Source organism: Chelonoidis abingdonii, chromosome 13 (assembly GCF_003597395.2).
Source record: "Chelonoidis abingdonii isolate Lonesome George chromosome 13, CheloAbing_2.0, whole genome shotgun sequence".
Lineage (NCBI taxonomy): Eukaryota > Metazoa > Chordata > Testudines > Testudinidae > Chelonoidis > Chelonoidis abingdonii.
The window spans coordinates 31075413-31102443 of NC_133781.1; the positions used below are offsets into that span (position 1 = coordinate 31075413).

General features: G+C 46.0%; 1 protein-coding gene across 3 annotated transcripts; it reads right to left on the reverse strand.

The window, feature by feature from the left end:
• Positions 1–748: 748 nt before the first annotated feature.
• CCDC40 (coiled-coil domain 40 molecular ruler complex subunit) lies at positions 749–26819 on the reverse strand. Of its 3 annotated transcripts, none has more exons than XM_032797206.2 (21): positions 26171–26816; positions 23675–23747; positions 22457–22585; positions 20012–20368; positions 19381–19552; positions 18573–18724; positions 17934–18017; positions 17628–17847; positions 16470–16627; positions 14556–14678; positions 12225–12346; positions 9603–9846; positions 9281–9463; positions 7455–7700; positions 6482–6695; positions 4807–4976; positions 4359–4450; positions 3448–3568; positions 2560–2748; positions 1609–1767; positions 749–1074 (listed from the first exon to the last, which is right to left on the reverse strand). In XM_032797206.2, exons 1-21 carry the CDS (start codon positions 26467–26469, stop codon positions 826–828), a joined length of 3756 nt encoding a protein of 1251 aa, XP_032653097.1. In that variant the 5' UTR covers positions 26470–26816; the 3' UTR covers positions 749–825. The 3 variants fall into 3 exon arrangements, with proteins under 3 accessions (XP_032653097.1, XP_032653096.1, XP_032653100.1); XM_032797205.2 differs by having other exon boundaries at positions 18573–18760; XM_032797209.2 differs by lacking the exons at positions 749–1074; positions 1609–1767; positions 2560–2748 and having other exon boundaries at positions 3482–3595; positions 18573–18760; positions 26171–26819.
• Between the last annotated feature and the right edge of the window lie 212 nt (positions 26820–27031).

Sequence of the window (27031 nt, forward strand, 5' to 3'; positions counted from 1 at the left end):
AACCCCCTGAAGTGAAATGACAAGGAAATCTGACACTGATGAAGATGCGGGGCTCATTTCCTCTTTTTCCTACACAGGATTATGAAATAAACAGCTGTTAAACACAAGTCCAGGCTGCTTAGAAAAATGTGCATTTCCCCTTTGATGTCCCTCTGCTTATTCTGATCGGCAGAGGCCATACCTCAGGGTTTCACCTTGTATAAGCTCCCTAAGTTAGGGGCACTACCACTAAGCAAAGCCAGGTGGATTTGTTTTTGCAATTGGAGCTCTTCAGTGAGGTGCTCACAGTGATGGGAAAGACTGTTGGCAGTTCACTAAAGAACAGTATTCTGTAGAGAAGAGAAGTATGAACAAGATTAGAGGATTTTCCATTTCATTCATGCCCTGTCTGCACACATCTTCCCATTCCAGAGCCATCCATATTCCATCTTCAACTTTGATGCAGCTCAAATCTGGTGAGCTCCCCCGATTTGGCAGAAAGTGCTCTAGGACCTGTCCCTCTGTCCATGGAGAAGACTGTGCGACTTAACCCCTAAAGGTGGACTTGCACCTCCTTCCCATGTTCTAACACAATACACAATTATGAGTGGTTGGAGCTAAACCAGCCTGTTGTCTTGGAGCAGACAGAAAAGCCAGAGATTGGAGCAGGGTACGCATGGCTGGAACCCAAGATCTCAGAAGCAGATTCCAACTGCTACTCATTTTTCTGTTACTCAGCCTCCAACATCCAGGAGAGTGACAAGAGCAGTAAAAGTTTATACTGTATTTATTTGTGAAAATATTTGTCAAAAGATACTTTATTCAGATCTGGCTCTGTGCTTCTGTCTATTCTGCTTCCTGTGACCCAAGCCTGGAGTCCAGGGCTTGGCTGAGCCAGCACAGCACCCTCTGGTACTGAGGATACTCCTGCTGAATCTGATGGATGATGACATTAATGGTGTGCAGCCGGTCCTGCTGTTGCTGCTGCTCCTTCTGCAGGGCTTGCTGAGTGCGGCAGAGTGGGGTATACTTCCCGTCCTTCACTGCCTGCAGGTGCTTCCGACGATTCTGGTAGGCCACAATTTCTGAAAGGTTCTTAGAAGAGCAACAATGAAAACTGCATTAAAGCCATCTGACTGAATGAAGGGAGCTAGGAGAGTAAGGAGGAGTTAATTAAATGAGGGAGGAAAAGTGACTATCACATCTTGAAATGGGATTGTTAAGAGGGACAGCTCAGTGAAGTCCTGTTGTAACTACTCAAATGGGCATCCCCGATGTTGACTGTTACATATATAAATGATCACAACATAGCTTAGGGAACCTCCAAATCAGACACATGCATAGAAGGGAAATCTTGCAAAGACAGAGCAATTCTATGAATTTTAAAAGACAAGGGAGGTCAGTCGAGTCACACCACTCCCAGAGAAAGTTCTGTCTCCCACACAGATGAACTTTGTTCTTATTGTTGAGACTTCCAGTTCTAGAGCGGAACATGAACATGAACATGATGGTGCTCAAATATCCAGCTTGAGCTGGGTACATGTGGTTTGGGATGAGGTAGGAAGGCTGTGTGGGCTGGCAGCACAGGACAATAATACATGCAGTGCCTATGTATTAAAGACTCCCTACCCAACGTTTCTTGTCCTGAAGTCGCTCTATGTCTGCATCAAGGACATCTGCCTCAGCCTGCAAACTAGAGAGCTGCTGCTGCTTTTCCAGAAGGCTGATGCTGAGAGATTTCTGGGTGTTCTCCAGCTCTGTGATGGTTCTGTTGCAGTCTTGAGCGTTCTAATGAAAGGAAGGGAAGGAAACTTGAGATTCTGCCTCTGCATGCTAACTCCATTGCCAAATTATCACCTGAGAGCTTCCCCCTTTCTTGGACATTTCAAGGCTGTAGTTCCTTAGTAAGTATACTTTGTGGCCTGAAGGCTCAGGCACTGACGCTATTAGATGCCCATTAGGCACACTAGGCGTTCTAATGTTGGGCCAGGAAAGGTGACAGTCCACTGGTGTTTCATTGCATTGCTGTGCAGTGAGTGTGTCTCCATGCCTGGAGCACAGTACTGCACTTTTCTTTACACTACCATGAAGAGAGGCAGATGGCACAGAATATGCACTAAGCACTTTCCTTCCAAGCACTTTGTATCCCAATCCCAAGCGATTAAAGATAATAGGATAACTGGGGAATGAGGAGCAGTGCTGAGGGGTTTGAATAAAAGTCCCATCAAGTTCTTCTAAGACAGAAGGTTAGTGGGTCTGGCACGTGATCCCCCTTCAGGCAATAGCAAAAAGCAGATGATCATCAGAGCTACATGAGGAATACCACAGAATCCTGTAGACCAACATGAGTTTCACCATGGCCTATCCCCAGTGTCCTCTTCCCCACTGACACATGTCCACAGCACTCTCCTTCTCATCTGGGAGAAAGGTTGGCTCAGTGAACCTTGCATGACATCCTCTTTGCATAGTCTGGTAGTAGGTCATAAAGCAAAGCTGATGTCAAGCAGTATCTGACATGTTTCTAATTACAAAGCGAGTGCAGAACAAATCAGTTCTTATGGCCCCTATCTACCTGCTCACCTTTTGGGTTTCCTTGATCTTCTTCCGCAGCTCCTGTGTCTTGTGGTGGAAGTCGCTCTTGGTGAAATGTTTCTTATCCATTTTGCTCTGACCCTCCCCCCGAATCATGATGGTCTCTCTGCGGGAGACAGCAGCCTCCATATCTCGAATCATCTTCTCCTGCTGCTTTGTCAGCTGGCTGTAGCGGACCTGCCATGTGTGAGGAGAGAGAAACTCTGAAGATCCCCAGCGGGCACTAATTATATCTGATAGAAGACTTTCAGTGTGACAGATTCCAGCTGCCGAGACTGGACACATTTGACACACTGGCCTTGACAGCCCAAATCTTTCAACAAAATCATGAGCCAGGTTTGCACAGCATGGATCTAGAGGGCATCAGACTAATAACTGACTCCCTGTCCGCTTGCCCAACACAATCTTCTAAAGATTCAATGCAATCAATCTAAACGCAATAATAAGGGAAGGAGGGTAGAAGTATCCTGTGGGTGGGAGAGGAGGTTGCCTTCACAGAGAGAGAAACACTTCTCTGAATCAGTGCATTGGTGGATGTAGTATTCCATAAGTGCTGCTTTGGTTACATACTGAGCCACCATGTAGTAAGATAAACACTATCTTGTAAGTTTCCTTCCCAGTCAGGTCTACCTTTTGCTGAGCTCCCCCACTGCTAGGCTAACACAAGGAATGTGTAAAGAGGTGTAACAGCATGCTGAGCTAGTTCAATTGCTGGACAGGTCCACAGGAAGACACCTATCCCTGACACTGCCAGGAATCTTGGAGACAATCCTTCCTCACCTTATCTCCTATATACTGTTTGATGTTTCAGCATCTCCTGCAAGGCTGGGTAATCTCCTTGTGAATCTCCTCTTTCCCCCTCCCACCTTGGCTCACCTGCATCCTATGGATCTCTGTTCTCATGGCTCGGATCTCGCCTTGCCCTGTCTCTGAGTCCACTGCAGCACGCATCTCCTTGGCCAGCTGGATCTTTTTCTCCCATAGCATGATCTGATGCCTTCAAGGACAGAATGAGAGGGGATGCCTTTGTATGAAAAAGAAGGGGTCACCCTGCCACTTGATTCCCTTGTATATGTGATGTCCCACTATGGACCCCCATTCTGAGTCCAAAGCTCAACAGTCCAGCAGAAAACTAAGAGTTCACTGTATGGAACATGACCCATTGGTGCTCTCAATGTGAGAGTCCATCAGGGTTCTACAGGTCAGAAGTGTCATGATAATGGTAGAAGTCGGGGTTGGGATTGCAGCATAGAGGATTAATGCCAACATTTGTTAACTCAGCAGCTCTGAAAAATCAGGCCCTTTATTTAGGGGCCTACTGTGAAGTCCCAAGTTTGAGAATTTTGGATTATGTAGCTACCTTCCTCTGAACAGCCACTGGGCTTACATCACACCACTGCATACTGGGTTTTCCTCTCTCCCCCACACACTCAACACTGGCAGCCTTCTGCTGACCAGAGGCCAAACACTGAGTGCGAGTGGAGACCACATTGCTTCTCATTCATCTACGGAAACAGGCTGCTGGTGCAGCAGGATGGAGCAGTTACTGTGACTGTACTTGGCCTGCAGAAAATAAATGATCGACCCTTAACCTTCTGGGTTACAAGAAGTTACAGAACTCGTCCCACCTTCCCATCCAAGGTAAAGGGGAGCCAGAAAAGGAGCATGTCAATCTGACAGGATAGGACAGAATGCATTTTCCCCTACAGCATTAGGGCAGGAAGGATAATGCAGTTGCATGACAAGAGAGTTCAAACACTGGCATAAACAAGGGGTCTGGGTCTCACTCTGCTTCCACCAGGCTGTTTAGGAGTCTCTCTTTCTCCTCATGCAGTCGGTCCAGCTTCTCCTGCATCTCAATTGACTCTCTCTCTGCTGCCTAGAGTTAGGAAGCAGAAATCAACATCACTGTGTCAAACTGAGAGGCGCTGGCAGGCTCACTGCTTGCCTCTGATCTTCCTGCCCCTTTTGGCTGACAACCCTCCCCACAACACAGGTAGAATTTCTAACCCTCCTTGGCTATGTAAAGGGAATCATTGTCTCTGCACAGAAACGTAATTGGGACAGCCTTTCTGTGCATAGCTGTACATTGCCATCTGGTTACAGTGTTTTGTGCCATAGGGGCAGCAGTTAGCAATCTCTGACTGTCTCCTGCAATGCCGTGCCAGTGGGAGCTCAGCAAGATTGCTGTGTGTCAGGCTGTGTCCTGGAGACGAGGAGCAACGCCTTTCCTACCTTGAGTGAGCGGACAAACTCATTCTCCATGATGGTGTTGCCATGCTGCAGCTCCTCCGAGTTGTGGCTGTTCTTGTTGATTAACATGTTGAGTTTCATCAAGTCATTGGCCATATTCCTCATGTGGCGTTCAATGTCTTTCTGCTCGTTCTTCTCCTGCTGGATTTCATCTTTCCAGGAAAGAGATGGAAAAGATTTTTAAAAGTGAAAGCAGAGAGTACTCACCAGGGCACTGGGGGAGTTCTGACAGTGTAGGCAAAGCTGCACTTGTAGCTACCCACTCTGAAAGTCTCCATGGACACTGACAAAGCCACAAGCCTTTCCAAAAAGCCCAAATCAAATCCATGTTTTGAAAATGGTTATGATGAAAGGAGGACTGGGATGCTAGAATTGCTATAATCTCAGGGTTGGGCAAGTACCAGCCACCTGTTAGACAAAAGGTAACAGACATGCTGAAGGTCTAACTGATCACCATATGTGGAGTCAGGAAGTCATTTCCCCCAGGTCAGATTGGCAGTGACCTTGCAGGTTTTTGCCTTCCTCTGCAGTGTTTGGATGTGGGTCACTTGCCAGGGTTATCTAGCTATATATTGTGACATCCCAACTCCCCAGTATTCACCACTGTGATGTAATTAGGATATGTTTCGTACAAATGATGTCTTGTGAGGTATCATTCTAAAAGTCTTCATCTTCTAGATAGATTTTATGTGCTATTGTCGTGTGTGAAGTTAGGAAGTTTGGCTATGTATGTGTTACTGAAACACGTCCTGAGGCTGAAAACACCCCCAAGCAGCCTTTCAGGTACAACAGTGACAAGGCCAAACAATGTTACTGGCTCACTAAGGAAATGCATACAAGCGCAGGGATTACCCCAGGAACTGTGTGCAATAGAAACCTCTCCGAGATAGCACTGCACAAGGGGAACTGTCTGACCCAGGTCACAGCAAAGGAGCTTTCCACCAAGTGGGGTGATGATACAAAAGGAGGAAAAATGACATCATGGGGGGACCTCACTCTCCCTGCAACACCACACCTGGAAACACCTGAGGGGCCAGGACTCAACTGTGGGAAATGATGCACCAGGCAGGCTCAGTGGTACCCCAGAGTGGGGGTAACCTGTCACATATCTCACTTCTTTGACATTGTTGGGGCCTAGGGCACTGGTGCACCTCGGTCCCTCCTGTTCTCTGCCTGTGGCACATAATAGTTTAGTCTCCTGGAAGCCACGATACTTTGGTCTAATTTGGTTGCTGGGTCTAGTGTGCAGGTGCTGGTGGCCTGTGATACATCAGAAGTCAGACTAGATGATCTGGCAGTCCCTTCTGGCCTTTCCCTTTATGACTCTATTTCCTAAGAACAGTAACATATCAAGATGGTCACTTGGGGTGCGATCCTGCAACCCTTCCTCTTACATAAGCAAGGGCTGCAAGATCCAGCCCTTAGCAGGGATACCAGACTGCATGAGTGGCAGAAGGTGCCTGGTTTGTAGCCCCAGAGTGCACCCAGGGATACACTGTATTGCTCATATGTGGCACTATGCTTGCAGATACTGGAAATGTTCTTTGTTGAGGGGTTCTAATATTACAAGTTATTGAACCTTCTCTCCCTTTGTTCTCTGGCAGTGCATGCCCGCTAGTTGATTAACATTGCCAGGAGGATTGAGGGAAACGCTTACTTTCAGTGCGCACTTTCTTTTGTTCCATGATGGTGATCTGTTTCTTCAACATATCCAGGGAGGCCAGCTGCTCTTCCCGCTTGTGGGTCAGTTTGACCAGCTCTTTCTGCAGCCTAAGCCAGTACTTCTGCAGTGTCATCACCTCTGAGTTGTATTCATCTATTTGCTTGGTCAGTCTGTTGATCTCAACTTCCAAGGGTCCCAGTTCTTGGCCCTATAAAGGAAAGAAGTTTGGGATTAGTCAGACAAAGAGGCTACGTACAGTGGCATTCCCAGACCTTCTGGAGCTCAGCACAGGGGTGCCTGAAATGCTCATTTTGCATGTTGGTATCCAAATGTTTTTCCAGCTCATGGCTGCATCAGCAGTGCTGCTCTCTGAGTTCTGGGATCATGTGAACAGGTTTGGGTGTTGCTTCTGGTTGTACAGAACTCGTTTCTGTTATGCACAGGCAGAGAGAACTGTGTATGGCTTTCCTCTTTACCCTCCTCCACTCCCTTTCTTGTGTTTAGATTGTTCGTGCACACGCTGAATGGAAGTACCTAAATGCACCAAGAAAAATCCTCATCCCATAGATTTGCTCTTAATCAATTGTTGGATTATTTCTTAAAATGACACATCGTGAAGCTGGGATTTAATTTTTGCATTAAAACTAGTCATGAGTCTAAACTGGGACTTGCTCACATCATCAGCAGAATTCACCAGCCAGAACTGGGGTTATCTCCATTTACATTTAGTCTGGCCTCCCAGGAGAGGTATTGGCCAGGGCTGCTGCTTTGATAGTTTTTTAGGGATACAGATAGTAACAAAAATCAGCACAACAGGCATTCTGAGTGCCTTGTACAGGATAGACACCTCCTCTCATTACCTCACTCGTGTCTATTACCTCTTCTACGCAGTTACCTTTATGAACCAAACTTGTAATCTCATCAAAGAATGAAATCAGGTTTGGGGGATTAAGCATAAGGGACGTACCCCCAACTGGGAAATCATCATCTCCATTTTCTTGTTGAACAGGTTGATGACCCCCTGCTTGCGCTCAATAAGGAGATTGCGCTTGGCGATCTCATTCTCACTGTGGTTGATCAGGTCATTGATATTTTTCATTTCCTTGTCCAACTCAGAGAATGTCTTTTGGAGCATAGCGAGCCTGCAGTTGGTGTGAGTTGTGTCCAGAATGACCTGGGCTGTGTCATTCTCAACTTTGGAAAAATGCAGCTCCTAATAACATCATCAACAAGAAAAGCATTGTCATTCAGCAGTAATCCACAGGTCTGCAATCCTGGCAACGAAACATGGCTAAGAGAGGAACACCTCTAGCATGTAAAGAATAGGTCTGGGAGTCAGGAGACCTGGAGTCTATTTCCAGCTCTATCAAATGTGCTATGGGGCTTTGGACTAGTTACTTAACCTCTCGGTGCCTCTCTTGCTCCATCAGTACAATGGGGATAATGATATTTACCTACTTCCTAGGGATGATGGGAGGCAGTAATCCTGAAGTCCTTTTTGAGGGAAGATGCTAGAGAAGACAAAGTTTTATCATCACCATTATCACCCCTGAAGTTATTTTCCCAACCTATACGCCTCAATTACATCTGGCCAGACAGATACAGAGATGCAAATAACTATAGAAGATCCATCTCGGAGTTGCCTGCATGTTTCACAATCAAAGGCTGCATTAACAGCTTGCCAGGAGCCCAAGGATTGCACCTGATTTATAGAAAATGGAGTAGAGTGAAGTCGCCTTAATACTGAACAGAGAAACAGGGCCCATAGAAACACAAGTCTGAGCACTCGCTGCTACATTCTTGATGTGACCACTAGGTTACTCAAGTCAGGATGGCACAATTCTTGCTGGAACTTTAGTCTCTGTGAGCTGCACCTCTGTATGCTGATGAGGGCAGCCAGATCGTAAAATTTCATGCTCTGTGCTTTGGTCGCCTCTGGTTCACTTCATTTAGAGAGCAGGTCTGCTGTATTCCTTTCCACATATAAGAGCATGCAGCCCTGAGTCTAAACATGCCCAGGATGCATCACTCTGCCATTCCCTAAGCCGAACATGAAGCCAGTACCTGCTGTACAAGATGGCAGTAATATTTCTTTGGCTAAATTATATTCGGAAACCCTGCAACATGATCCTCAAAAGGCAGCTGGGCAGGGAAGAGCTCTCAGGCACATCTGCACCTGGAGGGGAATTCAGAGAAGCTGCATTTTGCTTGGCAGGCCCTTCTACTTCTATGCTTAATAGGAATGTCCCCTGCGCCCTTTCCACAAGACCTGAAAACTTGATTAACAGTAACAGAGATTTCTCATATTTCTATAGCACCTCTCATCCTGAAGAGTCCTAAAGTATTTTACAAACTCAGCCTACAGTTTACAAGGGAGTCACTTCACCTGCCACTGAAATACAGCCACTTGTAGAGTGAAACAGCAATTTAACATCACATGGCAACATAATGCAACAGCTTAGAACTGTAAGTAAAGAAGAATCCCAGCCATTTGAAACTGTACGAGAAATTTAATAAGGCAAAGGGAATGACCCAAGATAGAATATGGCTAGAATGCTACAGTCAGGGACAAAGCCGTGTCCTCCTGGCAGTAGCTGGAGCACTAGGAACACAGGGAATGTGATGGAGCTTGCTTTAGATAGGGGTTCCTTTTTTTTTTTGGCAAGGAAGGCTATCTACTGGTGGCAATGTCCTTTGGGCCATGCTTGTAGTATCCTGGAGGGAATAAACACAGAATGTGTCTCTCTCTCCTGAATGTCAGCTACCATCAGTCACAAGAAGCAGATGCCATACCAGATCCAGCTTTCTCTTATGAAGTTTAGCAGCCAGTTGCGAAAAATATTTTGCTGCTTTGTTGGACATCAGCTGATCCTGCAGCTTTGCCATGATCTGATTCTCCAACTCCTGTCTGGCTTCAGTCTCTTTCTCTATTTCCTTACTGATGGCCTGCAGCTCATTCATCCGAGCAGCTCGGTCCTGAGAGGAAAGACACGGAAACAGGGCTGTTCAAAAGCACGGGCTGTCGGGATTTGGGGAAAGTGGATGGAAATCTACAGGAGACAAAATATCAATGTCTGATTAAAAAAGCCTCTTGTCCATGGGTATGTGGTCTCACCGAGCTGGCCCTGCTGAGGGCTTGCTCTGTCTCATGCAGCGTGCGGGTATAGGTGCTGTATTCAACTTTCAGGGCATCCTGTTTAGCCATGCACTGGGCAATCAGCTTCTTGCTCATGTTGCCATCATTCTCGGAGCGGTTCAAGATGCTGGCAAGCAGCTCATTCCTCTCTTCCTCCTTCATGACTGACTTCTTGTAGACTTGGATCTCTGTCTCTAAGGACTTGAGCTGGTGCTTGGACTGCCTGCAAGGGCAAGGAGAAGACAGGAGAGTATCATGGGGATTGATTTATGCACTGGATAGTCAACTCTAAACTCCTGCTTTCAAACAGGCTGCTGCAGAAATGGGTAAGTGAAGAGCAAGAAAATCAGACAAGTTCATTCAGCACTGGGACTATCTGTGTTCATTAAAATCACCCTGCTGGAAATAAAACTAATGCACCTAATTTTTTGGATAATTTTGAATAGCTGCTTGTGCTCTAGATCTCCCAGTCCTGTTACAATGCAGTTCAGGAGATGAGTCCTCAGGGCTTGATCTCAGCCCAAAACTCCCAGGGCCAGTTCAGATGGGAACACAGAACTACTGGGGCCCCAGCTCTAGGAGTGAGAGGATAGAGGCTCCCTGCAAGGCTCTCTAGCACCATGCTCCACTTGGCCCAGAAGGGACACTGAGGTGAGGAACTGTCTTCAGTCCTGCCTGACCAAAAGGACAGGCATAACCTAGGTTCTGTTGGGGAAGGGGTCCTTTCAGGTCCTCAGGTATCCATTTGTATTGGAACAGGTATGCTCTTTTTCATAATATTTCCCCCCCTCTTTCCACCAAGCCCATGCTTTGATGACCCAACTGTTATTGGTGGCATCATGTCATTTCTTTGCCAATAGGCTACATTCTAGAGGATGTCCTTATGAGAAGGGTGAAGGAGACCAAAGCCTGGATACACTGGGAGTGGATGGGTCACCATGCTGGGAAGTTACACTAAGGAGAGAGAAACCAAAGAAGATGCCAGTATATGCAGAGAAGCAGGCAGCTCTCTCACTTATGGGGAGTTGGAGGAGGTGGGAATCACAGATTGCCTGCAGCAGCTGAGAAGCGAGCATTCTTCTTCTCTGCTTAGAGTAAACTACTTCAGCAAAGCTGTATTCTCAAGTGTGTGATTGTGAGAAAGACATCATACACATTTACCACAGATGTACCTAGCTGACTGCATGAAAACTAACCAATTTTGTCACAGTTTAAACATATTTTGTATATCATCAGGAGTATTTTAACATACATTTAGTACATTTTATGAAATACTTTACAACATACTGTGTGAAAAATATATTCTGTTTCTGGGTGGGTTCTATCCAGCTGATGAGTGCCTGGAAGTAATTAACTCAGTGACAGTATTTCTCTCGTCTGTCCTGATCTTCTGTTGAATTCCTCGCTAATTTCTCCCTCCACAGTCACATGGATGCAAGTCCTGCACCTCTGCAGTTAAAACAAACTGCTTGCAATCCCAATAGTCGCCCACAGGCTTGTGATAAATACAATAATATTTCACAAAGTTCCTCTCTACCTTCACCGAGCTGCTGAGCACTTAGCTGCTGGATGAACAGCTGGGTTCCAGCTGGCTGACCTTTCAATCTTAAAAGTATCCAAATACTCAGCAACAAATTCCATTTTATTTCCACTTCCATTCCATGTTTTAATACCGCCCCCTCACGATGATATCTGAGTACCCTGAGTTGGGGATGTAACGTATTCCACTTCAGAAGCCCTCTCTGCTTCCCAAGTTCAGCCAGCATTTCCTTGCCATCACCTGTCCACTGCCACACAATGTCTTCCCACAGGCACATTTCATTACACAGGTACCAAGCTACTGAAACTAGCGGAATAACCAACATCATAGTCATGATGGAGCCTTACAAGTGGCTGGCAGAGGTGGGTGTTTGACAATGGAAACATCCTTCTCCCAACCCTGACATAGAGATTAAGGGAAAGCAGACAGTGTCAGCATGTCTCCCTTCCTGCAGTGTGAATGTGACAACACAGAGCTCTTGGCAGATGGATGGAGAAACCAAAAGTCAAAAGGAAATGTGTCTATAGAAAATGAATTTATTTCAGTTCTTCTCCCTATTCTCAGGAAATCAGAGTAGAAAAATATTTTGCTGATTCATGCTCCACTGGGCAAGTTTTAGGGCTAAAGAAAGAATGCACATTCCCTTCAGCACCAAAGATCGAGATTTCCTGAGGAATGGATTCTTGCCGAATGTCACCAAATCATGACTGCAGATTACCTAGGTAAATCTATCCTGATGCCTCTTCTTTTGTCCTGGGAAGTCCTGCAAGGGAGAGAGTGAAATGCAAACCAGAGAACTCTGCCTAGTTATCTATTTCATACCTCTGAAGGAAGATCATACTGTGAAGGGAGAAAACACTAACAAAAAATGATGCTTCTGACCATAATGACCCTTTGCCTTTCTAAGCTCTTCAGAAGAACAGATTTATTCTTTGTTTAGTGCACATTGTACATACAACGCTATATCAACAATAACTTTGACAGCACTCTTTTCTCTCTTAGATCAACTCCCATCCAAAGTGTAGCTATTCTTTTTGTTGGCCCACTTTCAGATGCTATACCTTAGTGCCTCCTGCATGGCAGAGTAGGCTTCATCTCGTCGCTTCATTCCAGTCAAACTGCTATCCCACTGATGCATCAGTTGCTTCTTCTCCATGTTAATAGTTTGTATCTCCATACAAGCCTGCAGAGAGACACCACTCTGAGATACTGAATCATCACTAGGCTGGGGTCTCACACCTACATTCCATCCTCATTGCTCCCTTCATTTCACAATACAGCTGGGAAGAAACAGCTCAAAATATTCATGCTTTGTCTTCTCTTGTTTTCCTACATCCCCTGCACTTTCTTTGGCTCTTTGTACTTTTACCCTTGTAGAGCAAGTGAATTAAACACATTGGCTTACATAAGTGGTCCCCAACTTTTTGTCTGGCGGGTGCCAGACGAAGGACCGTGGTGGTGGTGAAGCATCCGTCGAAATGCTGCCAAATTTCTGCGGCATTTTGGCAGCGATGCCTCTTGATGACATCACTTGTCAGCGGCAAGCGGCGTCATCGAGAGGCGTCACCACTGAATTTCTGCAGCGTTTTGGCGGCATTTCGGTGGATTCTCGACCGCCAGCCAGGACGTTGGCGCATTTAGATGCCCCCGCAGGTGCTATGGCGCCCGTGAGCACTGCGTTGGGGACCCCTGGCTTACGTCTTGTTTTCAGCAAAAAGAATGAGGAGTACTTGTGTCACCTTAGAGACAAACAAATTTATTTTGGCATAAGCTTTCATGGGCTAAAACCCACTTCATTGAATGCATGCAGTGGAAAATACAGTAGGAAGAGATATGTGTGTGTATATATATATAATATATATTAATACTCACTATCTATATCATTGATCCTCCCACACATCACACAACAATCACGACTGCACAAATGATCCCCATGTCAGAGAACATAAAAAAATGGGTTGCCATACCTAATCATAAGGAGACTAAGCAATTAAAGGTGGGCTATTAATCAGCAGGAGAAAAAAAATTCTGTGATGTAGTAGATAATCAGATGGCCCGTTTCAAACAGCTGACAATGACATGGTGTGTTAGTACTCAGTAGGGAGAAATTCTAGCATGGGAAATGGTTTTCAGTTGTAACAGACCCAGTCCACTCCATGGTCTTATTCGAAGCCTACATTTAATGGTGTCCAGCCAACAATCAAACTAAAACTATTTGTCTCCATGCTAATGTTTTCCCCTACTGTGTACTCACTACCTTCTTGTCCATCGCTTAGTTAGGAAATGGCGCACGGATTATCACTCAACAACGTTTGTTTTCTTGCTGTTACAGCCCAACTCTACGAATTGAATTAGTCTTGTAGGCAGTTAGCGATGATGGCCACCCCACTGTTTTCAGCTTCTCGTCTCCTCTCTCTCTCTAGTATAATTTATTATCTCTCTCCTAATTAATTCTTCCCACTAGCAAATGACATCCGAGAAAGTGTGGTTATAGCTCCACGAAAGCTTATGCCCAAATAAATGTTAGTCTCTAAGGTGCCACAAGTACTCCTATTCTTTTTGCTGATACAGACTAACACGGCTACCACTCTGAATCTTGTTTCAGTTACTCTAACGACTTTACTGTAACCAAAAGTGCAATTTATATCATTATGTACATGAACATTTTTTGCAACATTAAGGTCACAGACAAAAATTGCAGAAAGGAAAGGAAATGCAAAAGTCAAGGCCCCAACAGCAAAATTAACTCAGCCTTGTCTCACATCCTGTGTGTCTTATGGGATACAATTTACAATGTACTGTAAATGGTAATATATTAAGCTACAGATTTAATATGAAAATCCAGACTAGAAAAGGTGTATTGTGCTAGCACAGTTGGATCAGTGCATCTGTGCAGCGTATTGTGATGGTAGCACTATACAGCTATTATTTACACTGCGGTAACACCTAGGTGTAAAGCTAAATATAATTACTATGTAATACTTGGATATTGTGCTACTCTGATGTACTGGAGAAAGATATGTAATTAATATGTAGGAAAATGGATGTCAGAGACTGAACCTGGCATGGAGTTACTCTGCTGAAGACCCATCCTATCAGTCACACCTGATGGGTCTGATTAGCTCCAATCCAGGAGCATAGAAGGGATGTGTCTCTCTCTCCAAGGTAAAGGAACTAAGGGGGTGAGACAGGAGGTCTTGCAGGGGGAAACCCTACAAACAGCCAACTCAGGATAAGCTTTATTTGTTGTTGTTCTTAAGAACATAGGAAACCCTTTATTCACACAAAGGACAGGGGTGTGAGATTTTGGACTCAAACCCAGGGTGTGTGTACTGTGTCTCCAACACAAAATGTAATATTAACCACACATGAAAAATATTGTCATCACCTACCTCACTCACTGCTTTTCGTGTTATTTTTGTGTCTTCAGCCTGGGCAATAAATTGAGCTTCATACAGACCAATCTGTTCTTGCAGTTCATTGAACTTCCTTGTTAAGCGGTCTACAAGCAGATCCTATAGAAATCAGACTACAACAGATCAGCACAAATACTGCAAACAATCCCAACCCTGACAACATGAATTCAGCCAGAATCACATGGGGGAAGCAGGGTCAAGTGAGGTTGTTGCATTAGATGGGGTGGCTATCAGATCTTCACCATCCTCACTAGTGGGTGCAGTGCCATGTGACGACAGTCATCTCCATCTCTGCTGAGTGGTTAAGATTGCTCAGTACATTGCATCACTCTGCAGAGGATTCATTTTCATTTAGTCCATTTATATTAGTCAGTCTCATATCAAGGAAGAGTGTCAGATCCAAAATGTCACCTAACTTCTATCTAGGTTATTATACTGTGCCCCTCACCATGGCATCTGACTATCTTAAAAGGTAATAATTTAGAAGAAAATGCCCTCTAAATAGCTATCAAAAATCCACACTCCATTGCCACTGTTCACATACTCCTGCAATATTTATTCTGCTGCAAGAGGCAGCCATCTAACCAGCAGAGGGAGCATGAGTTAAAATGAACCGGCCAGCTATATTTTGTGTTGCAAAATCACTTTCAGAATAATCCCCCTGGGGCTTGAAAATAAGGTTTCTCCTCACTAAACCTCACCTTCCTCCTTTGCATGTCTGGATACTGGATTGTCCTCACTAAACCTCACCTTCCTCCTTTGCATGTCTGGATACTGGGTTGTCCTCACTAAACCTCACATTCCTCCTTTGCATGTCTGGATACTGGGTTGTTACTACAGAGTTGCTCAAAGAAGGTGTGCTGTGTTTTTTGATTTTTTTTTTGCTGTCAGGAAGGTTTCTGGGATTTTTTTTTTTTAATTTAGAAGGAAAAATAGGCGAACAGAATGTTGGGAATCATTAGGAAAGGGATAGATAATAATAGAGAAAATATCATACTGCCTCTATGTAAATCCATGGTACGTCCACACCTTGAATACTGTGTGCAGATGTGGTCACCCCATCTCAAAAAAGATATATTGGAATTGAAAAAGGTTCAGAAAAGGGCAACAAAAAATGATTGGGGTATGGAACAGCTGCCATATGAGGAGAGATTAATGAAACTGAGACTTTTCAGCTTGGAAAAGAGACGACTAAGTGGGGGAATATGATAGAGGTCTATACAATCATGACTGGTGTGGAGAAAGTAAATAAGGAAGTGTTATTTACTCCTCCTTATAACACAAGAACTAGGGGTCACCACATGAAATTAATAGGCAACAGGTTTAAAACAAATAAAAGGATGCATTTTTTCACACAGCGCACAGTCAACCTGTAGAACTCCTTGCCAGAGGATGCTGTGAAGGCTAAGGCTATAACAGGGGTCAAAAAAGAACTAGATAAGTTCCTGGAGGATAGGTCTATGAAGGGCTATTAGCTAGGATGGGCAGGAATGGTTTCCCTAGCCTTTGTTTGCCAGAAGCTGGGAATGGGCGACAGGAATGGATCACTTGATGATTTCCTGTTAACTTTATTCCCTCTGGGGCACCTGGCATTGGTCACTGTAGGAAGACAGGATACTAGGGTAGATGGACCTTTGGTCTGACCCAGTGTGGCCATTCTTATGTTCTTATGAATGATTTGATTTAGAAAACACACATCTAAGGAACTACCTGGTATTTGCAAACAAATACCATCTAAGAATGGAAGAGGGCAGACCACATTTTGTACCAATCTTCCTAGAATATGTTCTTTTAGCATTCTGTATGACAAGACAACATTTCCCCAAGGGACTCTGAACTCCAATGACATAATTCACAGCCTCTTTGTCAGACCTGATATTTGCCCTTTACCTGTTTTTTCTTCTCCACTTCAGCCTGGTTCCTGTCTGCCTCAGCCTTCTTCACTGCCCGTTTCATCACAGAGATGTCGTCGCGCACATCCTGGTCCATGTTCTGCATATAGAACAGACGCAGGGCCAGGTTTTCCACCTCAGTCTGCATTACAGAAACTGGGGAGATAGGTGGAAAGGTTAGTTACAGAAGAGGATTTCTGTAGCATGTACCATACCAGAGCTAAAAGAGAAAGAAATTAGGATGTGGACAGAGCAAAACCTCTAAAAGATCCACCCAAGTCATATGCTTCTCTCTTAGGTGGGCATGGACATCAGTTCTTGGAGCAGAATTCCTGGGGAGAAATTGCCCAAGAGACCTGGTAAGTGCCCTCAATTCCCAGTATATCCTGTATCTCCACAATACTGAAATAGCCCAGCTAAATTCATTTCCTTGACTGTAAGGGGTTGCCATGCAGAAGACCGTCATCTGATGCACCAGACTGTCTAATCAACTAAGGATCTGCAATCTTCACCAAAGCCTCATCAGTCCAGGGCAGAGGCCTCAGACAAGTATAAATAGCCAAATGGTGGGAAATGAGTTGTGTTGAGTATTGGAAAGCCATTGGAACAACTTACCAAATGTCCTGATGAATTCTCCCTCACTGGCAATTTTTAAATCAAGAATGGATGTTTTTCTGGGAATGGGAATGATGGAACGGATCACTTGATCAAGTATGGACCACCTGATGATTACCTGTTCTGTTCATTCCCTCTGGGGCACCTGGCATTGGCCACTGTCGAAAGACAGGATACTGGGCAAGATGGATGTGTGGCCGTTCTTATGTTCCAAGAGATCTGCTCTAGGAATTCTTTTTGGGAAGTTCTCTGGCCTGTGCTATACAGGAGATCAGGTTAGATGATCACAATGTGGCCTTAGAATCTATGAAAGCCTATTTGCCAGGAATGGCCTTTGTTCAAAGGAACCCCTTAAAGGGACAGAAAAGCATTTTTCTTATGACAAAGATGGAGGATATGCTTGGGTTGATCTTTTCAGTCAGTGCGCTATTCCTGAATGCTTGGGCTGATGTTCTTCAAACCATTGTTTGACTTACGCTCAACATCGTTTGTCCTTATGTGACTAGAATAAGGAAAGACTATGCAAGAGCACCTCAGTCACCTTTCTTGCGTTCATCCTCAGTGCTCTGACATGTTTTCTTGTACAAATGTCTGATGTCCTGCAGCTCCTCCTCGAGCTGCCGACGCACCATGGCTATCTGAGAATATCGGTCCTGGTTCTTCTCCAGTTCCATCTGCAGCCGGGCCAGCTGCTGCTGGACCCCATAAAGGACCATTCCCAGCTCCTCCCTCTGCACCTTACCCTGTTTTGTGGCCACCGTCTGCAGACACAAGAGGAGATGGGTCAATTCACACCAATTTGGACAGGGCTGGAATGCGGTGGGAAATCCACGGAAGACTACTATACCAGCTCCCGAAGCTCCATGGTCACTTTTTCCATCTGTTTACTAAGGTAATTCTTTAGGGCAGCTTGGAATCTTCTCATCAGGGGCTAGAGAGGGAAGGAAGATGATGATAGCATCCTTATAACACCTGCATGAATAAGTTATCAAGGAAGATGTGTCAGGTATGTATAACACTACATTTTCACCTCGGGAGACTTGGGTTCCTGTCCTGAGCAGGCTGCAAGTGAAATAGGTTATGCAGACTCAGCTTTGAGCCTAGTGGACATTTGTTCATATCATAAAACTACCACCTAGTTTGGCATCACTAGTCGTTTCTGTTTAGGAGAGGCCCAGAGTCTTTGGAGCTCACAAGTAAAATGAATGGCAGAGCTGTGCGAGGGAAGCTTGCACAGCACTTGCCCACCAGCTATAGGTCCTTCATTTTCATGAGAACTGAAATTCACCAGATTTTTCCATTGCTCTAACCTGCGACCCTAATTTACTACAGAGGGAGCAGATACTATACAGGAGTCAGAACTTTTGTAAAAAGGATGTATAACATATTTAACCTAGAATGCAGCTAAACCACGGCCCAGTTTGCCTCCCAGTTTTCATGGAACTCTCAATACCAGTGACAAGTCTTGAATTTGGACTTTTCTTACATGTTCCGGGTCCAAGACAATCAGCTGTATTTCCTCCTCTGTTTCCTCACTGCCCTCTATTTCAGCTTGCTCATCTGCATAATGTAGACTTTCATTCTCTTCCTCACTGCCAAGCCTGCTGAGGTGATGGTTAAACTGCTGAAACGCAGAGTCTGAATACGGAGAGGAGATGGCTACCCCAGTGTCACCTGAGAATTCAGTGCATTTAAAGGCATTTTAAGATTAGCCGATGTCCTGATGGGGGGAAAAGTACCTAACAGAGCCAGCTTTCTTTGGAATTTTAGATTGCCTCACACTGTCACTAGCACACAAAAAATAAATCATAATAAAAATATATAGTAATTCTAACAGTGAGGAGGAAAGTTATTATGGAAAAGATTTAAGAACAGGCTTAGCAGTCTACGCTAAACATAAGAATTAAGGCTTAGTAGTCTTAGCTAAACATAAGGCTTAGTAGTCTTAGCTAAACATAAGAATTAAGGCTTGTCTAAATGGAGACACGTAGAAAAATTAATCTGAATTAAAGGTGTGAATTTAAAGTGTGAATTAAAATAAACCAAATTAAGGCCACTTTAATTCTGAATAAGTGTCCACATGAGGGCTTAATGTTATTTAATTAATACACTTTAAATTCACACCTTTAGTTAATTCAAATTAATTTTTCTGAGTTCCCTGTGTAGACAAGCTTTTAGATTTGATAGTGTATGTCCAAATAGATTCACATTTATTGGGAGAGGAGAAAAAACTGGATACTGTATTTGAAAGCTGGCTGCAAGGATAGTATGATTAGTAAGACACTGACTGATACCTGACTCAGCATGAATCTCCATGTGCACTGATAATGCAGACCTCTGGGTGCTAGCTCCTGAGGACCTGCGGGATCTGGTCCAGCTGTCTATCACTGGCTGTTCCATGTCAGGCAGTTTGGGAGGAAGATTATCCACTTCCACTTGGTCTGAGAAAACCTCTTTGAATTTTTCCTGGAACACAAAGGCTATCATATAAAATCAGGGCTGTAAAAGGATCTTCATTTTAACAGTTTGCTACTAAAATTCTGCTTATCTTTTTCATCACAAGAGAGAAACAATGTAGAAAAATAATCAGCTATAAAAACAGTCTTGCTGCTTCCTGAGGAAGCTGGAAAGCAATTAAAAGGCTCTAAAGTTATCCGACTGATATACCAGCAAGGCTGTATCACTCATGGTGATGGGCACTTTAGAAATGCATGCAATAATGAACTAACCCCTTGAATTTTGTAAAGAGTTTTTTATCCACCATAGCTGGTTACCAATTGTCTCCTTTCCAATTAGCCTGTCTCTTGCATGGTGTGTGTTTACAGTATTAGATTTGCTTCAACAATTTGCGAATGTAATGTTATACACTAGATTGTAGGTTTTGTGAATGAGATGCTCCCCTAGTTTAAATTCATAACTAATCACCTTTCCAAAGGTGACCGCAGAGACCACCTGCTCCATGGCCCCTGCAACCTCCTTCTCTGTGGCCCCTGTGACCTCCTTCTCCGTGGTTCCTGAGACCTCCTTCTCCGTGGCCCCCGCAACCTCCTTCTCCGTGGCTCCCGAGACCTCCTGCTCCATGGCCCCTGCAACCTTCTTCTCCGTGGCCCCCGCAATCTCCTGCTCCATGGCTCCTGAGACCTCCTGCTCCATGGCCCCCGAGGTCTCCTGCTCCATGGCCCCTGAGACCTCTTGCTCTTTAGGGATGAGTCTCTCTCCTGGGTCCTCTGTAGGCACAGCCTCTCCCTCTTCCTTGTCATCACCGTTCTCTGGCTGCATTCCCTAGCACAGATCAAAACCAGAAAGTAGAACACAACAAAACAATATTATAATGGTCCATGTTCTTTACTAAGGACTATTACTACAGTGCTTTACAGCTGCTTTGCAGTGTCAGTGCACAGGAAATGAATCTAATCTGACCACATCTAGTATAACAGCAGCTCCTGCTAGGACTACAGTGGCTAAGGCCCTGTCAAAATTTCCATGAGAAATTTTTAATTTCCCATAGTTGTAACTCAGAAGTGAAGAATCTCTCTTTAGATTTTACCGAAGAAGGTAGTTGTCAAAGTCACATTATACCCGAACGAATCGCTTCGTTTTCTGTCTGTCTCTTTCAGACTGTTCCTTTTAACTAATGCTGTAAGTCACTAGGTTCTAATATCGTAGGATTCTATTAATGTAATTAGATACTACCATTATGTCTCAGATTGTTGCCCAGGCCTTTGTTATCACAAAACAAGACTATTACAGTGTGCTATATCCGAGGATACACCTTATAGCCATCCTAGACTGGAGCTGGTGCAGAACACAGTGGCTCACTTACCAAGTGGGGCATCTTACTGGAAGCAAGTCACACTGGTGCTCCAGGATTTGCACTGGCTGCCTGTTGATCTCCGAGTGGAATTTCAGGTGCGGGTTATGACTTATAAAGCCCTAAATAGCTTGGGACCAGTCTGTCTGAGGGATTGCCTCTCTCCCTGGGCCAAACTTCCACAGCAGCTGTGATCAGCAGGGAGCCCAAGCTGAGTCCCTCTGGTTATGAAGAGGTGGCAGCTGGCAGGGCATTTTCTTTGAGTGTTCAGGACTACAGAACTTGCTCTCCCCTTGGTCCAAAATAGCCCAAACATGGTGACCATCTGGGCCCACTGGAAAAGACACCTGTCTGACAGGTTGTTTCGGAGAGGATATTCTTCCCAGAACTATGAAGGATTGTTTTGTAGGTGGCTGGCTAGCTGAGTTCCGGTTTGAATGATTATTTTAGCACTGCTGGGATTTTGTTGTACTATTAATTATGTATTAGGGTACTTAGAGCCTTGGATAGATGCAACCTAATTACTCTTACAAACAGATAACCCACTTAAACAGTTAAGGCCTGATTTTCATAACTGCTTAGTTTCTGCAGCTTACATTGACTTTCACTGGCCTCAAAGATGCTCAGTACTTCTGAAAATCAGGTCCTTGGAGTGGTTTTGAAAATAAGAGAAAACAAATAGGAGGATTCTTATGTGGACTGAGACAGCCCAGTAAAACGTCTATGGTGAAATATCGTTTAGCCCAGAACATAAATATGAATAATCTGTACATTCTATCTCCTTCAATAAATTCATATTTAAATTTATTTTGCTGCAGTCAATTTATTATGTATGTTTGTAACATTGTAAACTATATATATGCAATGAGCCTGTTGTACTTCAAATAATCAATGTCTTCTATTTTGAACATGGATTGTGGACGTAAATTCTTTAATCACTGTATTACAGTAATGAGCACTCAGATTTCCATAATACCAGAATACGACTCTTAGGGCCAAGTCCTGCAAATTCCCAAGCACCAAGATGCTTGAGGTCATCACTTTAATAAGGTTAGAGGCTGCTCAGCACCTCACAGGGTGAGGCCCTTACTAAATACGAAAGCTCCATGCAGAGATTTATCTTTATTTACGATGAGAACTTTGACAATGAAAAAGCAAAATCTATATTCAGTGGGAAACTCAACTTTCACCCAACAGACACAAACTTCTCTCCAACATCCACTGATCAGACAGGATCAGAGCACGTGAACCAGTTTCCCCACTGATAAATTGGGGATAATGGTGTTTATGTTTCCTTTAAAAATGCTCCAAGATCTACAGATGAAAAGTGCTGTGTCAGAGATGAGTAAGAGCTAAGTTTTACAAGACTCTCCTGGAAACTGGAATGTAGCCAAATTAAGCTTCCCGTGGCCCCCCTTTCATGTCCCTGATAAGATGGAATAATTTTCTCAATTTTTTGCTACACTGAAATGCTTTGTTAATGATTTGTGATGTCAAAGCATTGGATTGATTGTTCTGTAGATACCACGCTTTCCTAGGAAGAATTCATAAACATCCACCTCTACAGTCAGAGGCTCTGGGGACTCAGATGCATTGTGCTCTGCTGGGCTGAGTTCCATTCCTGGCTCCTCTGGTGAAACACCATCTGCCTCTTCCTTTCTGGTATGGCTACTCTCTGGGTGCACCACCTAGCATACAGCAGAAAACAACATTGTAACAACTGACTGTCTCCAATCAAAGTTCCCCATTATGTACTGATCTTAGCCAAAAGGCCGAGACACAGCACTTTACATCTAGTGTAAGGAAATGCTCTTAATATTGAAGCATCTGCTAGTGCTGCAGTTGTTAGAGATGTGGTAGTAAACCCTTAAATTCCTCCCAGACTCTACAGAGATTTTTAAAAATGGCTTGGTTATTTTAAAATGTAGCACAAAAAGAAAATCCCTAACCCAAAAGCAACTTGAAATGATCATAAAAATTCAACATCAAAGTCCATAACTCAAACTCTGTGAAGTCTTATTCTGTGTTTTGTCTTGCTTAAGATTATGAATTGACTTGTTTGCAGACACAATATTTCCCAATAAATGTTAGAATTTTCTTTAGGAGTAGACCACTCTGACTATTAAATATATTATACCAATAGATGATCACAATTTCTCAGATGGAGGAAGTTTCTGTATTCACAATTTTTGAAAATTTGGAGGATATTTTTAGTGTCTTAACTATTTTAATGTTTTTCTGGCTGCAAAGTAAATGTGTTCCCACACATCTTTTGTACATCCTCATTAGTAAAGTGATGTGTACAAAAAAAAAATCCCAAAAGAATCACAGAAATGTAAGACTGGAAGGGACCTTGAGAGGTCATCAGTTTAACCCCTGCCCTGCGGCAGGACCTAGACTATCCCTGACAGTTGTTTGTCTAACCTGTTCTTAAAATCCTCCAATGGGGATTCTCCCTCAGTAACATATTCCGGTACTAAACTATCCTTATAGTTAGAAATTTTTCCAAAATCTGATCTGAATATTCTAGTTAATCCTTTTCAGGACAAAGGCACTCTGATCTCTAACATTTCTTGGGGAAATGTTTCTTTCCGTGTTTTGAAGTTTTTGTTTTTTGAATGTTTTGTTTCAACATTTCTTGGGAAATCCAATATTTCAATATTAGTTGCATTTCTTGTGAACCCACCCACATAATATCTAGGCACCAAAATATGCACTAATTCCCATGTGATTCTAATTCCAAAGGTGCATAAAGTCCTTCATATTTGCAACTTTACCCCATTGCCTTTTGGATGCAGCTCCTCCTTCTCCTCCTCCTCTTCTGAAATTTGTCCAACATCTGATTCAGGGCTTAATTAAATTGAACAAAATTATTGAACAATTTTAAGCAGAATAACAACGTAGAAAAATGAAAAGCTTGGCTTTAGGTCAAATATTATACTAGTGCTACCTGCTGGAGCATTAACAGAGATCAGAACCAAATGCAGGAGTTTGTAAACATACAGAACCTAACACCATCAGGAACACTTGCAAGGCCTGTTTCAGTGTGAATGAAGACAGTTTATTACTTGGATTTGCTCTGTTTGCAACACAGTAACTGCAGGGTTGTGCAAGAGCCTGAGAACCAGAAACGGACATGGACTGAACACAGATGGAATGTTGGTGCAGCTGGAGAAGACAGAGTCTGGAAGAGAGCTAGGATTTGGGGGCTGGGGCTGGTCTGGAAAGGGAAGGGAAGGATCCTCCTTCCTTGTCCCTTTCCCTCACTGCTTCTTTTCCCCATCGGGGGGGAGGATGATGAGGGACTGGAGGCGGCTGGAGGAAGGAGGGGGAGGATGATGAGGGTTGGGAGGAAGAAAGGGGAGGATGATGAGGGGCTGGAGGGAACAGGGAGGGGGGAGGAGGGAGGATAATGAGTATTGGGAGGAAGGGGGGAGGATGATGAAGGGACAGGGAGGAAGGAGGGGGGAGGATAATGAGGGTTGGGAAGAAGGAGGAATGATGAGGGTTGGGAGGAAGGAAAGGGAGGATGATGAGGGGCTGGAGGGGACCGGGAGGAAGGAGGGGGGAGGATGATGAGGGTTGGGAGGAAGAAGGTGGAGGATGATGAGGGGCTGGAAGGGGACAGGAGGAAAGGAGCGGGAGGATGATAAAGGGTTGGGAGGAGGAGAAGGATGATTGAGTTTGGGGAAGGCGGGAGAGGATGATGCAGGGCTGGAAGGGGACATTGGAGGAAGAAGGGGGGGGATGAGGGGCTGGGGGGGAGGGGAGGATTATGAGGGTTGGGAAAAGAAGGGGAGGATGAATGAGTGGCTGGCAAGGGGAGGGAGGAGGATGATGAGGGCTGGAGGGGACAGGGTGGAAGAAGGGGAGGATGATGAGGGCTGAGGGACCGGGAGGAAGGAGCGGGGAGGATGATAAGGTGGGAGGAAGGGGAGAAGGATGATGAGGTTTGGGGGAGGAAGGAAGGGAGGATGATGAGCGGCTGGAAGGGGAGGATGATGAGGGTTGGGAAGAAGAAGGGGGGATGATGAGGGGCTGGAGGGGACAGGGAGGAAGAAGGGGGGTGATGAGGGGCTGGAGGGGGAGGAAGGATGATGAGGTTGGGAAGAAGAAGGGGAGGATGATGAGCAGGGGGAGGGGGGATGATGAGGGGCTGGAGGGGACAGGGTGGAAGAAGGGGGGAGGATGATGAGGGCTGGAGGGGACGGGAGGAGGAGCGGGGAGGATGATAAGGGTTGGGAGGAAGGAAGGGAGGAGGATGATGATGAGCTGGAGGGGACCGGGAGGAAGGAGGGGGAGGATGATGAGGGGATGGAGAGGGGAAGGGAGGATGATTAGGGTTGGGAAGAAGAAGGGGGAGGATGATGAGCGGTGGGGGGGGGGAGGATGATGAGGGGCTGGAGGGGACCGGGAGGAAGAAGGGGAGGATGATAAGGGTTGGGAGGAAGGAGGGGAGGATGATGAGGGCTGGAGGGGACCGGGAGGAAGAAGGGGAGGATGATGAAGGACAGGGAGGAAGGAGGGGGAGGATGATGAGGGGTGGGGAAGAAGAGGGGGAGGATGATGAGGGGCTGGAGGGGACCGGGAGGAAGAAGGGGGAGGATGAGAAGGGACAGGGAGGAAGGAGGGGGAGGATGATGAGGGTTGGGAAGAAGAGGGGGAGGATGATGAGGGGCTGGAGGGACCGGGAGGAAGAAGGGGGAGGATGATGGAAGGGACAGGAGGAAGGAGGGGAGGATGATGAGGGTGGGAAGAAGGAGGGGGAGGATGATGAGGGGCTGGAGGGGACCGGGAGAGGAAGGGGGGAGGATGATGAAGGGACAGGGAGGAAGGAGGGGGGAGGATGATGAGGGTTGGGAAGAAGAGGGGGAGGATGATGAGGGGCTGGAGGGACCGGGAGGAAGAAGGGGAGGTGATGAAGGGACAGGGAGGAAGGAGCGGGGAGGATGATAAGGGTTGGGAGGAAGGAAGGAGGAGGATGATGAGGGCTGGAGGGGACCAGGAGGAAGAGGGGGGGAGGAGGATGATGAGGGGCTGGGGGACCGGGAGGAAGGAGGGGGGAGATGATGAGGGCGGGAGGGGGGAGGATTGATGAAGGACCGGGGAGGAGGGGGGGATGATGAGGGGCGGGGGAGGGGGAGGGGGAGGATGATGAAGGGACAGGGAGGAAGGAGGGGGGAGGATGATGAGGGGCTGAGGAGAGGATCGCGGGGGGGCCGGCACAGGTCCTCCCCGCGCGGGGCCTTTTGGGGCTTGTCCCTATTGCTCACCCGCTGCCCGGCTCCACCGGCTCCATCTTCTCGTTGCCAGGCGACACCATCAACATCCGGGAGGTACCACGGGGGAGGGGGAAGCTGGACTGAACCATCTCTTGCAGGGCGGGAGTCAGTTGCTGCAGAGCAGGGGGTAGCGGGGCCGGGTCTCCTCGTCCGTCCCCCCCGCCGTGGCACCTGCAGGGGAGGGGGAGCCCCGCGGTGCGTGGGCGATGATGGGGGAATTCCAGAGTCATCCACGGGCGCAGTGTGCCCGGCAGAGCCAGCCCGCTCCCGCTGCGTGGTTGCAACACCATCAGACTGTGACCCAGCCACCCCCGCGTAGACGGAGGCGCAGCCGGGCCACGAGGTCTCTGCTCCTGTACAGGGGAGCTCAGGGGACTCAGCTCAGCTGTTAACTTGACTCTTCAAGGCACCAGCTTCTGCACTTTGTAGATGGGGGGGGGCTCCCCGATCAAGGAGACCCAGGGTCCCTGCAGGAGGAGTAGGGGGAAGAGCGCGGACTGTGGCGGGTGGGAGGGGACCAGAGTTCCCGCCCCCCCCGAAGTATCTGGCTTGACAGCAGTGAAGCTGAGTGACCTGTGCCGAAAGATGCCCCCTCACTCACAGGGCAGGCGCTAGGGGCGCGCTGCACGCGGCTTGACGCGCCCTCGGGCACAGACAGGTCGGTGGCTCTCCGCGGACGTGACGCACACACAGTCACAGTTGCTGCGGCGGCTCTGCCCGCCTTCCCTGGTGACGGGGAGGGGAAAGCGGGCTCCCCCTGGCCCGCCGCAGGGGCTGTCTCGTTGACGCGGAAGTGGAACAGACACCGGAAGCAGGAGGAGGGGCGCGTGTGCCTACAGGTCCCGGTTTCCC